At 38.9% G+C, this 13,554-nt stretch overlaps 1 protein-coding gene across 5 annotated transcripts in view; it reads right to left on the minus strand.

Moving 5' to 3' along the window:
- Nucleotides 1-13,554, minus strand: part of ALCAM (activated leukocyte cell adhesion molecule) — a 119,396-nt gene that overhangs the window by 10,611 nt on the left and 95,231 nt on the right. For 3 of the 5 annotated variants that reach the window (XM_075104553.1, XM_075104581.1, XM_075104563.1), the window contains exons 7-12: nucleotides 10,895-11,022; nucleotides 9,060-9,189; nucleotides 3,279-3,391; nucleotides 2,240-2,375; nucleotides 2,031-2,164; nucleotides 430-562 (exon numbers count right to left, since the gene is read on the minus strand). In XM_075104553.1, coding sequence (XP_074960654.1) covers nucleotides 430-562; nucleotides 2,031-2,164; nucleotides 2,240-2,375; nucleotides 3,279-3,391; nucleotides 9,060-9,189; nucleotides 10,895-11,022 — 774 coding nt within the window. Of the gene's footprint in view, nucleotides 1-429; nucleotides 563-2,026; nucleotides 2,165-2,239; nucleotides 2,376-3,278; nucleotides 3,392-9,059; nucleotides 9,190-10,894; nucleotides 11,023-13,554 lie in introns of all 5 variants that reach the window. The other 2 variants (XM_075104571.1, XM_075104544.1) reach the window with 1 other exon arrangement.

The raw sequence follows: 13,554 nt of genomic DNA on the forward strand, positions 1-13,554 counted from the left end.
ATTAAAGTCCAGTACGGCTGACATCTCTTCTGAATCAAGGAATACCAGTAATAATAAACTGGAATTTGGGGACTAAAAGATTATGTAAATTTAGTAATGAATACAGACTTTAATCTTCGTAAATAATGTATTATTTTGCAATATTTTTGTACTATTATGTTGTAATATTGTGTTGTAATATTCACAAAAGTAAGTAATATATTGCGTACACGAGATAGCTAGCCAGTCACGAAGCCTAAGTGACTTAATCCAGAAAGCTATCAATAAATTTTATGTAGGGCCGATCCAGACTGGACTCACAATTGCTTGACTTAAGACAAAAAGGTTAAATATCTTAGTAACAACAATACTATGCAGACCTCCTCTTCATTTGACTGTGAAGTGTGGGTAGTTTATGTGAAACTACAATGGTCTCTAGAAGACACTCACTAGCAGAGACGTTCAGGGAGGTCACAGTCCTTTCCAGCTCATTTTCTGCAATGCAAGTTAAAGTCACATTTTCCTCGGGAGCAATTACAATTTTACTGGAAAATTTTCCATTAACATATTTGGTCTCCTCTGTCTGAAAAGGTAAAAAAAAGAAGATTAGTGTCTGTGAAAAATGCAAAGAATAATACGTACATTACCTGTATTACACATTGAAAATGTTCAGAGGGAAGTAACTTTCACCTAATATTGCAGTTTTCCAAACAATAACGATATAAATAATGCATTATTTCATTAAATGGTAATGTGAGTATTTGCAAGAAAACACTTTGGTGAAGATATCCAATTATAGCTACGTTTTGTACAGTGTACGCTGTAAGACCACTGATAAAGAGGCATTTTTGAGAAGGTTCACATTCTGTATTTGCTTTTATTTCTTTCAACTACTTGAAAAATATTCAAAGGGACAAAATTCTTAAAGAAAACCCAAACCCCAACTTCTAAGTTCTCATTTCTTTCCATCTCGCTGTTTTTCATTCCTGTCTTCATAAGGAAAATAATCACTGTAAGTTTTTCACTTTCTGGCATTCCAAGTTGGTTCCACACTATGCGTTCTTTTGCCAGGCTGCACATATTTAGTAATACCTGCAGTGCCTGTACTGTCATAGTGAGTGAAATTGTTCCTTAAATTTGCTGTACATCATTCTTGGATTAATACAATGTCCAAAGAAAATGATTTTCAATCATTTACATGGCTTCAAGACAATTCCTGGCCTATAACTTCAAGTAAATGGACAAATTTTGACAGCTATACATAATTTCTGTAGGATTACAGCAAAACCTAATGGAGTAATGAAATCTACAGGAGCACTGTGCATTGTAATTCCAGCTTCTGACTGGTTCTATAGATGTCTCATTTATTTCTCCTGCTAAGGCAAAATACTTTGCATGTGATTTGGTAATCAACATGAAAATATGTCAGTTTGCTCATTTTCCAGGTATTCTTCCTGCTGCTTATGGGTACTCCTTATTTCTCCCCCAGGATGACTGCATCATGGTTCTGTTTCCAATGCAAAACAACAAGTATAACAAAAACAACTACAAAAATTAGGATAAAAACTGCAATGCACGTAAGGAACTATATTGACTATTTTCTGACTTGTACTTGCCATCTTTAATTACATTCCACCCAGTTAATGCCTCCATCAAGTACCCTTTTGCTTTCTAATACAAGTTCTATAGTTCCATCATTATTTGTAAATTCTGTATGCAACGGCAAAATTGCCACATTACCCAGATAAAATGACTAAGTACCCCCACCTAAAAATGTATATTTCATTTGTAAACTTTTCTTTTTCCTTCCAGCTTTGGCTTGTAGCCAGTGGATCTTCCGTGCCTTCACCTGCTCTATTCAAAAAGACCTTTATAATCAGAAATCATCCATGTAAGTACCACGTAGCTACAGCTACCACTTAACCTTCTCTTAGATAAATGAAATAGACTTAGTTTCTTCAATCTCACTGCCTGGAAAATAGTCCTTGGCTTTAAATCACATCTTCTGTGCACTATCTTTTGGTGAATAAAGTAATAAGAAAGATACTTGCTTTATTTATGATGCTTCCACTACCAGTAACTGTCCATTGCACTGCTGGTTTGGGGAAACCTTCCACATGGCAGACAATTGTTTTAGACATTTTATTTGTGTTGGTTTTCTTTGTCATTTTGATTTGAGGTTTTCCTACAAGAACAATATTACAGTTAACCATTTTGTTTGAAAAGGATCATTAATAACCATAGCTATCTGCTCCCTTACCTTCCACAATAAGTTTAAGTGTCTTTCTTTTCTTTAACCCTTCAACCTCCTGTAGAGTAGTTTCGCAGATGTAGTTTCCAGCATCCTGATATTGAAGACTTGAAAATGATGGACTTGTTTGCATTCTGGTATTGTCCTGATAAAGTAAGGAGTTAATCTCTGAATTCTAACTCCGAATACATTAACCTCTAAATTACAAATGTGACTACTCTCAACAGAGTTTTTCATATGCTTTGGTTGATTAGAGCCTTACTGTTGAAGTGTTCCCCCATTTATAACCACATTCAAATAGCTGACAGCAACATAACAGCATGAAAAGTGGAAACTACCGGAGGTTTATAAAAGCCACCTCCCTTCTTCTTGAACAAATTTGCTTTCAAATCAAGGGCATAGATGTGATCAATTGTTAGTTCTGAGCTTTTCTAGTGGGCTAGACAAAAACACAAGTGGTTCAAGCTGTGTGAGACACAGGCAACTCTCCCTCTAGGAACCAGGGTTACGAGATCAACGTATGCTACTAAACAACTATCAGGTATCATTATTTTTAGTACCCAGCAGTATAGGTTTAATTTAAACCCACGATCTATGACAGCTACCTTTTTCACCAGCCACTGAACACCAGTTGCTAACATCTGATCCCTCAACCTGCCTTGCTGCCCTTTTATTATGGTTATTGCAGCCAAGACCAAGCCTGTCTCTGAGAAAATGATTAATGAATCCAAATTCCTCCAAATGGGCTTTCCTTCTTAAAAGGATCTGATCCTGATTCTCAAAGGGCAAAAAGTTGTACAGTAGGCTTCACTTCTCTCCATTTGAAAATCGAGCCGATAATTATAGTAACTGATTTTCAGTCATCAACCTGAGTCAGTAGCTCTCATTTTAGCAATATGTGTAAGGCTCGTTTTAACAATATTCTTTAAAAAGCCCAATAAATGACTGACTTCCTTCCTTCCTTCCTTCCTTCCAAAACACTGAAGTAGCAGCAGTAATATGAAGAGATGAACACTCAGATGAAGTGTGAAGTAGATGAATTACTGACCTTTATCCAAAACACAGTTGCATTTCTACTAGAAGAAATCGTGCATGACACAGGCAGGGCCTCTCCAATCTGTTTTGTGACTTCTCCGCTAGGAGTAAGCTGCAAATCCAAATCTGGGATAGAAAGAACATTTGTCAAAAGTTCATCTCAGAATGCCTGGCCACTTCAAAGGCTTACCAAGGAAAGAAAACGTTACTCATTAAACCCAAGATTTCAGTCCTTCAATAAAATCTAAATCGATTTTACAGGGGAGAAGAAAGAATTATTCTAAAATAGGCGCTGCAGAACATTCACTTTTTTACTGTCATTACAGGCTAAAAAGAAAGCAAAAACTCACTAATCACTAGACAAATTGATAACTTTTTTTCACTTTGTACTGCTGAAAGGATGACAGGGAAGGTGCAAGAAGCAGAAGGAGTACTTCACATAGCAGCATGTGCATCTTGGAAGGGGAAGCACAGACTGCTGTGAGGGTAGCTTGCTATGGACCAGGTAGGATTTTATCTTTAGCAGAGGACTCGTGCAGGTGGGGACAGATTAACCTGAACAGTAAGCATGGAGAAGAGGATAGGAGGACAAGGGGTAACTTTCTAAAATCTGATAAAACAAGTTGATTTTTATCCTCAGCGTCTGGAGAGAATAAGGATGGTCAATAGAGGGTGAGACATGACACTGACTGAAGGGGCAAAGGGCTAGGGAGCTATACACGAGGCCCTTTGATTTATTTGTTTTCATTTGTAACTTAAAAAGCCATTTTTGTGTAACTCAGAGTCCAAGCTTTGCCTGACCTGTTTTGGCTCGAGGGAAATTGCAGAGTCAGGGAAAGCTGTCTTTGACACAAGGCAGGGTGACAGCCAGTAACAAAGAGGTCATGAAACACTGCTCTAGATTTTTCCTAGTATATGGATCTGGTGGGCTAGCAGTTTCCTTTACAAATAATAATTAAAAAAAAAAAGCTACACGGAAAGAAAAGCAGAGTTTGCCAAGCTAAACCTCTGTTTTGCTCCCCTCTCACAGTGCCTTGCTTGTAAGCCAAGTTGCCTGGTTGAATGACTATCACAGATGTGTGCACGCACACAGACTCAAACGGCAAGCCTGCACGATTTCATCACGAATATAGTGCTTGCTAGAAAATGACTGCAAAAGATCCTTTTGGCTTTTAAGCAGAGTTTAAAAATAGCTTAAGGCAAAATCACAGTTGGTAGGGGGAAGCGAAAATAGTGAGTTTTCCTTAACAAAACAGTGAACTTAGCTACTGGCTGGATTCAGTGGTTGCCCTGGGAACACCATTATAATTAAAGGCAGAACTTCAGGGAACAACTAAGGTCCATCCTCCTGTACTATTAGTCTGCATTATTATCTGTGTTAGAGTCTACTGCCTAGTCTGAGAGGTCACAAGAACTGTACTTGCACCTGTGCATGAGTAAAGCAAAGATCTTACTGAAGAGATAAAATGGCATTTTGTTTCTGTATCCTTACGGGTATTTCTCCCCCTACCTCCCCGAACTAGTAAATGCAACCCAACTGAGAAGGCACTGCAGATCTTACCATTGCTTCCACAAGAAGAAAAAAAAAATAAATCAAAAAAGGATTTGTATACAAATTCAGGTGGTGCATGGGATGTGTTTCTTCTTGCTCCGTTACTCTTGAGCATATACTAACAAGACAGAGGGGTGGTTGAAGAAAAAGCTGAGATTTCCCACCCCACGTGACTTTCCTTCAACATCTACTTAAACCTTTTGTTCTTTGAAGCAAGACAACACCTCAAACCCAAGAGATCCCTGAAGACCATAGAGGAGAGATTCCCTTCACATACACCCCAGGACGCAGAAATTCATTACATTTTTGGCTTTCATCTCAAGCAAGACTGACACTGAGCCCAGAGCAATCCTTCAACCCAGTCTTCCTCCAGGGTACCATGCCTGCACCCCTAGCACCCCTCCCCTTTTTGTGATATAACTGAGACTACAATCCCTCTCACACAGTGGTCTTGGTTGCTATAGAAGTTCAGGAAAATTTACAGTGAGATGAACTGCACAGCTCAGAGCAGTATTTGTAAGGTGATTTATGAGGCAAGTATGGAATTAAGCTACTATTTAACATAGGATCCCCCCTAAGAACTCTATATACAGCAATTTAATTTGCATGAATATTCTGCCTGTTTATCTGTAGGGTCCACAGAGAAATGCGATGTAGGTACTTTTTCCTCTCAACTTACACGGTCCATTAGTAAATTATCTTTTCCTGGTACAGAAGTATGAGGAGAAAATATTTCTTGCATACAGAAGACTGTCAAAATTCATTTTCCTTGCTGTTGAAAGAGAAACTTTGTTGCAAGAATTTTCCGTGCATTTCCCGTTTGGCTTTGAAATGTTCTTCATAAACAAACTTCTCATCAGGCACCATTTTCAATATACACTAGCTCTTAATGTGGTCTCACTTGAAGTCTTGCATTGATTTCAGTGCTGTCTTTGCATACCAAGTAGCAGAGGCAAGCGGCTAAGAATGCGTTGTGCATGTATTACCACATCATGTGAGAGAGGTATGGAATTAATGTGGGGAAGACTGGAGCAAACATTTCAGTTTTGAAACTCTACTGCAGATATAGGACAGGCTCCCAGCATTTAAAAGAGGCCTCCAATGGAATACTGTGCTACAACTGGGAAAATTATGCACAGCACTTGCCTGTAGCCTGAACTCCCCAAATATACTAGCAGACAATCAGAAACTTCTCCTAGTATACCGACAATAGATTTTTTCCATGCAACATTCAAAAGTTGATTTCCCCTCTATTTTCAATGAGTCTGTAGCACAAGAAAAGACTATAATATATACCTACAGAGAAACAAATATGCTAAATTTCTAAAACTTTTCATTTACTGGAAGGTTCGCAAACCTGTTTCCCCAGAAAACACATTTTAGCAGAAAGAAAAAGCATCACTAAGAGGAAGTTCCACAGCCCTACTCCATATGGGGTTGCGTGTGCAGAAACTGTTATAATGAGATTAAAGAAAAGGGAATGTAGATTGAAACAGACACCCATTTCTTCATAGCTGAGGGAAGGTATGCCCGTGCTCTACCACCAGGTGCTTTCCTCGCCTCGCACAGGTACACTTCTATAGCAGTGGTTGTAAACAGCTTTTGCCCTGGCCCCCTCCCTTTTTCTTCCTGGCCTCTGCCAGTTTTGCTCACCTGATTGTGGGCAAACTCAATCAAGGCACAGAGCTGGCAGAAAATTAACAACCTAGTGTAAAAAGGCCAAACCCACAGCATAAATCCCGTCCTGTTGCTCCCTCTGTTGAGGGACAAATTATGCCAACCACAAGCACTCAATTCTGCTGGGCTTCAAACGGGGACCTTGCTACACAGATCTTGCATCAGATGCTTTAATGTCAGTTTTCAGCTTTCTGTGAAGCTCGTAATTTACATTCATGGTAGAAAAAAAGAGCTTGGTATTGAGCCAGAATGTTTTGCTACAAAAATATTTAAGTGCTATAATGTGCTAATGTATTTTCATACCAGCAAGAAGCTACCCTACCTAGACACTGAAAGGAACCAGTGTCATTATAATGCTCAATAAAATCTGTTTGGGAAAAAGCACTATAGCCGAAATGTAACAAATCACTATAAAAATAGATTCACCTATTTAAACTAAAATTATTACATTGCCTGTTTTGTTCTGTGAGATTTTTTGTTCGGTTGGGTTTTTTTTTTGTTGTTGTTTGTTTGGTTTTTTTTTAAAGTGAAAATAAAAAAAAAATCTAAAGTGCCAAGATAAAACGTGAGGAAACAAAAAGGTCTGACTCAGAATGAAGGCTTTTTCAGTGTAACAGCATAGACAGGAATATTCATCCATATGCACAAAGGTAAGCAATAAAGCAAAAGAGGGAGAAAATGCAGGATTTGATAGGCCTTAATAAGTATTATTTGAAGGAGAAAAAACATCATGGAGGCATAAAAAAAAAAAACCCTGAAGACCTAACACCAAAAATATGTAAGTACCTTAGAATCAGAAAGCACTAAAAATTAGGGAGTTATGCTGGAAAACTAATATAAAGTAAGCAATTGAAAGATGGAGGAAGATACTATAAAGCATCTATGGATTTTATTACTTTTTCAGAGGAGTTCCTTCACATGAAAACATGCTGCGGAAATGCTTTAGACCAGCGTAAGACAGGACATGGAAGTAGCGTTAAGACAGACTGTCACACAGCTCCAAAGGTCTGAGCATTCAGGAAATTACAGAACTACTCCGGGCCACTGCACCTCGCCAAGCAAAGGCTTTATTTCAGATAGAGGTGTTTAAGAAAAACAAAACAAAACAAAACGTATCCCAGGTGAAGCAAAGCAGCAGGGAACTAGATTGTACCCATGAGTTCTGAGTAGCTGCACTAGCTGCCAGCACCAGATAGACTTCTGTCAAGAAAATACATGCTTCTCTTCTGTAGTAAAGCTCTTCTGACATGTAGACGAAACAGCAGACAAATGGAAACTGGCTTGTTATAAATAACTGGGAGCTGAGGAAGCCATTCTGTAGAGTAATTATTTATGGAAGTACAAGTAGACACACAGTCCTCTTGGAGTAAAATAAAAGGGTCAGTTATACCACAGCATACGACCAGCAAGCTACCTTTGATAATGGGCAGCTAGTGGCAGTAGTACAGAGCTCCCTTCATATCTTACATACCCTGACTCATGGCAAAGAGAAGGGGTGGGTAGGAAAATAGCAGATGACCTTATTAAATACAAAATATTCATTAAATGGAGTAGTGTAATTATTCATGTACAGGTATATTCATGTACATGCACTGTACTTTTTCCAAGGGAAAAAAAAATCAAACCCAAGTATACAAACATGAATTTTCTTTTTATGTAAAGCCTGGAAGCCTTTAAACTTCATTATCCATCACGTCCCTCTGAATCTGTAAACTATTAAAGGTATTTATGCTACTGGGAAGATTACAGACCATCAGTGTTTCTAGAGGAAACCTAGTACCATTAGACTGAGTCTCATTTCACAGCTGGTGATAGTACAGCAAAGCTTGAAAGAGTTCCTGCTCTTGTTTTCTCACATAAAGACATTAAAAGCAACCACTGAAAAGCAACCATTGCTTCAATGGTTGAACCAGTTCAATGGCTGCTTTTAAAGCGGTGCCGATAAAGTGTGAGTAAATACTCTAGTATCCAGCTAAAGAAACTTTACTGAGCTCTGTAGCTACCACGATTCTGGGAAAAGTGAAAAAAGCAACTTGTCCTATGTGAACATAATGAATTCTGAAGTCTCTTCTCTAGACTCCTTACTCGTTAACCTCATTCAGATAAGATGAAAAGGGTATTAGACTAATGTGAATTTCACTATGAAGAATGACCTTCAGTGATATCGCTGTGGGCCAGCTTGTGTGTCTGAGTACATTCTAAGGCACAGCTGGAGCTATATATATGTTCACATGAGTGAAACAAAATACCAGAATTTTCACTGTATTTGACAGTACAAGACAACCGTATACTATACAAAGGTTACATAAAGCGAGTCTGTATCTAAGCCGATGAATTGAAAAAGTTAAGGTTTTCAAACAGAAATACTTTAGGACGAAGGGAAAAAAATTAGAGAGAAAGAAAAAGAAATTACCTGACACTACTTTTAACCAACCACAACCACATTATTCAGTTCTCCTGTAGGTTAACTGAACTAATCTACCTAAGTAAAGCAGAGAGAGACCATCCCAGAGGGTGCAAGATAGGTTTGCATCCTAACCAGGAGCGCAAAACACAACGACTTACAGTGCACAGTGATGGTGGTTGAGTCCATCATACTTTTGTCAGTCAGAGAGCACTTGTATTCTCCTGTTGCATTTCGCCTCACATCTGTCATTATGTAAGTATCTGAGCTCCTTATACCTTCTGCTTCTCCCTGTGGATGGAAAACAAAACATTTATTGTACAGGGGCCTGCTAAAAACATTCAATTTTGTTGAGTTTTTATTATTATGAGGATCCTGAAATGCTCCAGAATATGTATAGACACAGCATCACTGAAGTGTAGTTGCCTACTAATAATGTTAGGATTATTTCCTGCATGACAGCATAGTTTTAGAAAACACCTGTAATTAAAAGCTTACTCTTTAATTGAATGACTTATTTAAGAGGACATTAAAATACAAAATCTGAAATTTTAGCAGAAAAAAAATGGGAACAAAACAAGAGACTGAAACAGTCTACAAATAAAAGCGTTAGAGAAATCACAACAGCAAAACAAACTGTGTTTCTAAGTCTGTATCTGAAATCATATATTCAGTTTAGGAAAAATAATTAAATGAAGTGTGCTGTATTACACATTTTTAAAGAGCACAAGCAAACCTTGTTCTATCCATATCATGGTATGGAGCCCATAAGGGTATATGCTGACCTACATGCAGTTACCTCCAGAAACTGGTGTTTTGAAGTTCCCCAGCTTCCACCTGATTACAACTGACTGAATTAGGCTGGCTCTGAAACAAGCATAGAATGAAACCCTAATTTGTATCTCTGAATCCAGAAAGGAATTTACCACATTTGTCACAATATCTGCAGGTCTTGCAAAGAAACCATCAATTCCAGCTCTTCTTGAGAGAAAGGACTAACATCAGGTAGCAGGGAAACTGAAGATAAGACAAACTGGGGTGTTTAGCTCACTCACTGTGATCCTGGAGCAAAAAGAGATACCATATGCTTTTCCCCTTGCATATTGTGAGTTTCTAAGGTGACTCACTGAACCTAAATGGCTGTTCTGAGAGAAGAGGACTTCAGCTCCTAGTTTCCCTTGCTGTTCTTCAGCAATTCAAACCTGCCAGAGTCCAAAGTAAGTAAGGATTATGTTCAAAGGGCGACATGCAGTGTTGGAAATACGTGACAGCATGTCACTGCTTTTGGCCTCTCTCAAGATCAGCTCTGCTCACTGCTGCAGTAGGAACAAAAAAGGGATATAAAATAGCAGAGAGAGAAGCAGGACATGGGAAGCAGGACTAGGAATCTGAGAATATAAAGCCACATCTGCCTATGGATTTCACCAATACTAAGAAGATTAACGGAGCCAAAGTCTTTATTTTTCTCAATTCTCATCTTACAGATTTGACAGATTTGTCCTACACTTTCTCCTGTGCTGTTGCATTGGTTCTTTTTTGTGGTGTTATGCCACCAAACAATTAATTAATTAAAGACATTGCTTGAAGATTCATCTGTGAAAGTCCAAAAAAAGCTGAATTAATTTCCTGTACTTTCACTGCTGGATCTTTGGCTGTTACGACAACAGAAGAGGTGATTTTATTCAAAACGGCTTCTTATCAGAATATCTGATGTTAGGAAATGAAGCCTAACAGTTTTTAGAAGGTCCAAACCCCAAAAACCTTCAGGTGGGACGGGGGAAAGGAGAGGTTCTTTCAATATATTTTGCCAACTCGGGTGAGGCGTTCTCAGAGTCTGATGTAATGGTAATGGCCAATGTCTATCTTCAGCTTTAGTCGCATCGAATTCCTTCCTTCATTTGTTATAAAATCACATGTACATTGACATGTAGCAATGTCTGTAGGAAGGGATGATACAGAGTATTTCACTACACAGTGACAGTGAGGCAGGACTTACTGGAATGTAAAACAGGAACTCCTGTGGAGGAGGGTTGCCATTTCCTGAGCACTTCAGAGTGATGTTATCACCTTCTTTAATGGTACTACTTTGTGGCAGCACTTGAATAGTCACCTTCTCTGTTGGATCTGTGAAAATAATGTACACATTTAAGAGCTTCTGCAACAAAACACAGAGTAACACTATTGCATATGATATTCATGGCCAAAGAGTACGTGATTTTTATCATCAAGCAGGTGAGGTATCTGCATGTGTAGATCTTTTTATAAAAGAACTGAAGTTAATAACACTTTCTATATTTTTGCAAATGAAGTAAGCACAAAGAAGCCATGTGACACAAGTCATTTTCCTTCGCCAAGATACCTGTAACTGAAACAGCAGTGATTACAACCATGTCACGTGGTTAGAAGAAAAAAAACCCGATCAGTATGAATAGTTTCATGGTGCAATTTCATTATGAGGGATTAACTTGTCCTCTGTGAAGCTCACTGTTTGGAGGACTGCAGCTATCAGCAAAACAAGTGAAGCTTCAATGCCTTGCGTTAGTACTAATAATAGCCTTCTTGCATTAAAAAGAAAGAAATACGAACTAAGTGACTATGTTCAGCCTATTCTATATGCTGATCACTACAGGCTTTCAGAAAGATGAATTTGGTGAACATAATAGGACCCTTAACGTAGTCAACAGAACTGTAAATGTAACATACTTCTGTCATGTTCAGTGAAGTTGAACTATAACTTACATTTTACTTTGGTAATTTTTTAAAGGCAAACACAGAGTATACTTTAATAGATGCTATTCTTCCTAAATAGAAGCCGAAATATAATTTTTCAAAAACAAAGTAAAATGAACAAAATTAAAGGAAATAATGTGGGCAGATAACTCTCACTGTTTCATTTTCAATTAATACATAAAATTCTACCGAAGATGCCAGTCTTGCATTAAGACACAGTACAGTGCACCTTTATTAGACACTAAAAAAATCTACACAGCAGAGACACCCTTGCCTGACAGTTGATTTTGGGTGTTTAGTGAAGCGTATGCTCTACAGCCCTTCTGACCCTTAAGGCATTCATCATGTCTGTCTTCTGCTATGGGATTTCTCAATAACAGGACCTGCATTCTGCTGTGGCCTCTCGATGACTGAGAGCCCTTACATGGCTTCTCACTCCTCCTCGTAGGAGTGGTGGTACTGGGCTGCAACAAGCCACATCCTCCCTCCTTCAGATGCAACTGCCTTGGCTCCCTTCCACGTCCAAACGGCTTCCAGCTCAATACCTTCAGAGCTAAAGCACAACTTCCGTCTGCTTAGAAAAGGGAAGTCCAGCACCGCTACTGGTGTGGAATTCAACAGATGCAATCAAGTAGCTGGCCAGGAATCACATGCACGTCTCTTGGCAGCTGCTGGGCCAAAATCCCAGTTTCAGGGGCTGTCTGGTGAGTGAGCCTGCTGCAGGAGCTTGTCTCGCCCTCTGTCAAGTCTATGTGAAGGTGACCAAATGTGAAAAAGCGATCGCGAAGGATGTCTAGAAATACCCTGGAATTGTTTATGCTTTGTCTCAAGACTGAAAAGGGATGAATTCTAATGAGAAAGACTTTAGGACTTTAATTTGGAACAAGTTTTTCCACAGAGATGAACAGAACTGGATTAAAAATGGACACAATTAAACAAGAATGACACTCCTGTAAACCACCAGACTTCCCTGTAGGAACATCTTACTCTTCTATCTACTGCAATCAACCAGGAGATTTTTAATTTAATTCTCTAAGCTGGAAAAGAAGAATAGATCTACAGAAGTAAATAGGAAATGACTAATTAAATTGTTCTCTAAGCTGAACAGGTCACCCTTCTGAGGAAGACACAACCTGACGACTGTAAGACACAGTATTCAATGCAATGCTGAGTGCTGCTTAGCATGAGTAATGTGCTCCCCTACTTTCACTAACAGGAGGAGCAGCCTGGTGAAGGCATATCTTGCCTCGCAGTGGCACATATCCCTGGCTTGGCCCATCTTAGCTGGTGCTTTTGTGAAGCTGAGACTTTGTATCTGCTTTCTGCAAGACCAAAATTCTGGGAGCCAGCACCAAAAGGCAGTTATTTAGTAAATGAATGCTGGTACCCCAGACCTGCCATGGCCACAACTGACATCATTCTGCGCAATTTCAAGAAAAATACCAATGCTGGAAGCAGCATGAGTATAAAGTGTCTTTGACACATCTGTTATGTAAAGGAGTTTATGCATAACAAGACAGACGCTTAATAATAGGTCACGATTGGAAAGTTTGCCTGACAAACATTATCTTTTTTACACTGATCAATGCTGAGCAGAGCCCAACACAACTGGGGTCTAGATAATTTAGGTATCCGAGATACCATCTAACCATCCAGCTCCAGGAGTTCTCTTGTATGACTCACGGTACTTTTGGTAGCTTGCTTGCTACAGGTGCAGAACAGAGCCCACAGTTAAGTACTGATAACTACTGCTGGCTGAGCTAAGTTATCCATTTCCAACTAGCACCCAGCTTGGTAGAATTAATTCACTCTTCTTACATTATGTTACAGTGGCTGTCTGCTTCGAGGATATCAACTAGCTATTAAACACCTGAGTACTAGAGACTGCACTAACCCAGAGCTTAAAAAACAACCAAAAAACAAACA

The sequence above is a fragment of the Phalacrocorax aristotelis genome, chromosome 1 (genome assembly GCF_949628215.1).
Source record: "Phalacrocorax aristotelis chromosome 1, bGulAri2.1, whole genome shotgun sequence".
NCBI lineage: Eukaryota > Metazoa > Chordata > Aves > Suliformes > Phalacrocoracidae > Phalacrocorax > Phalacrocorax aristotelis.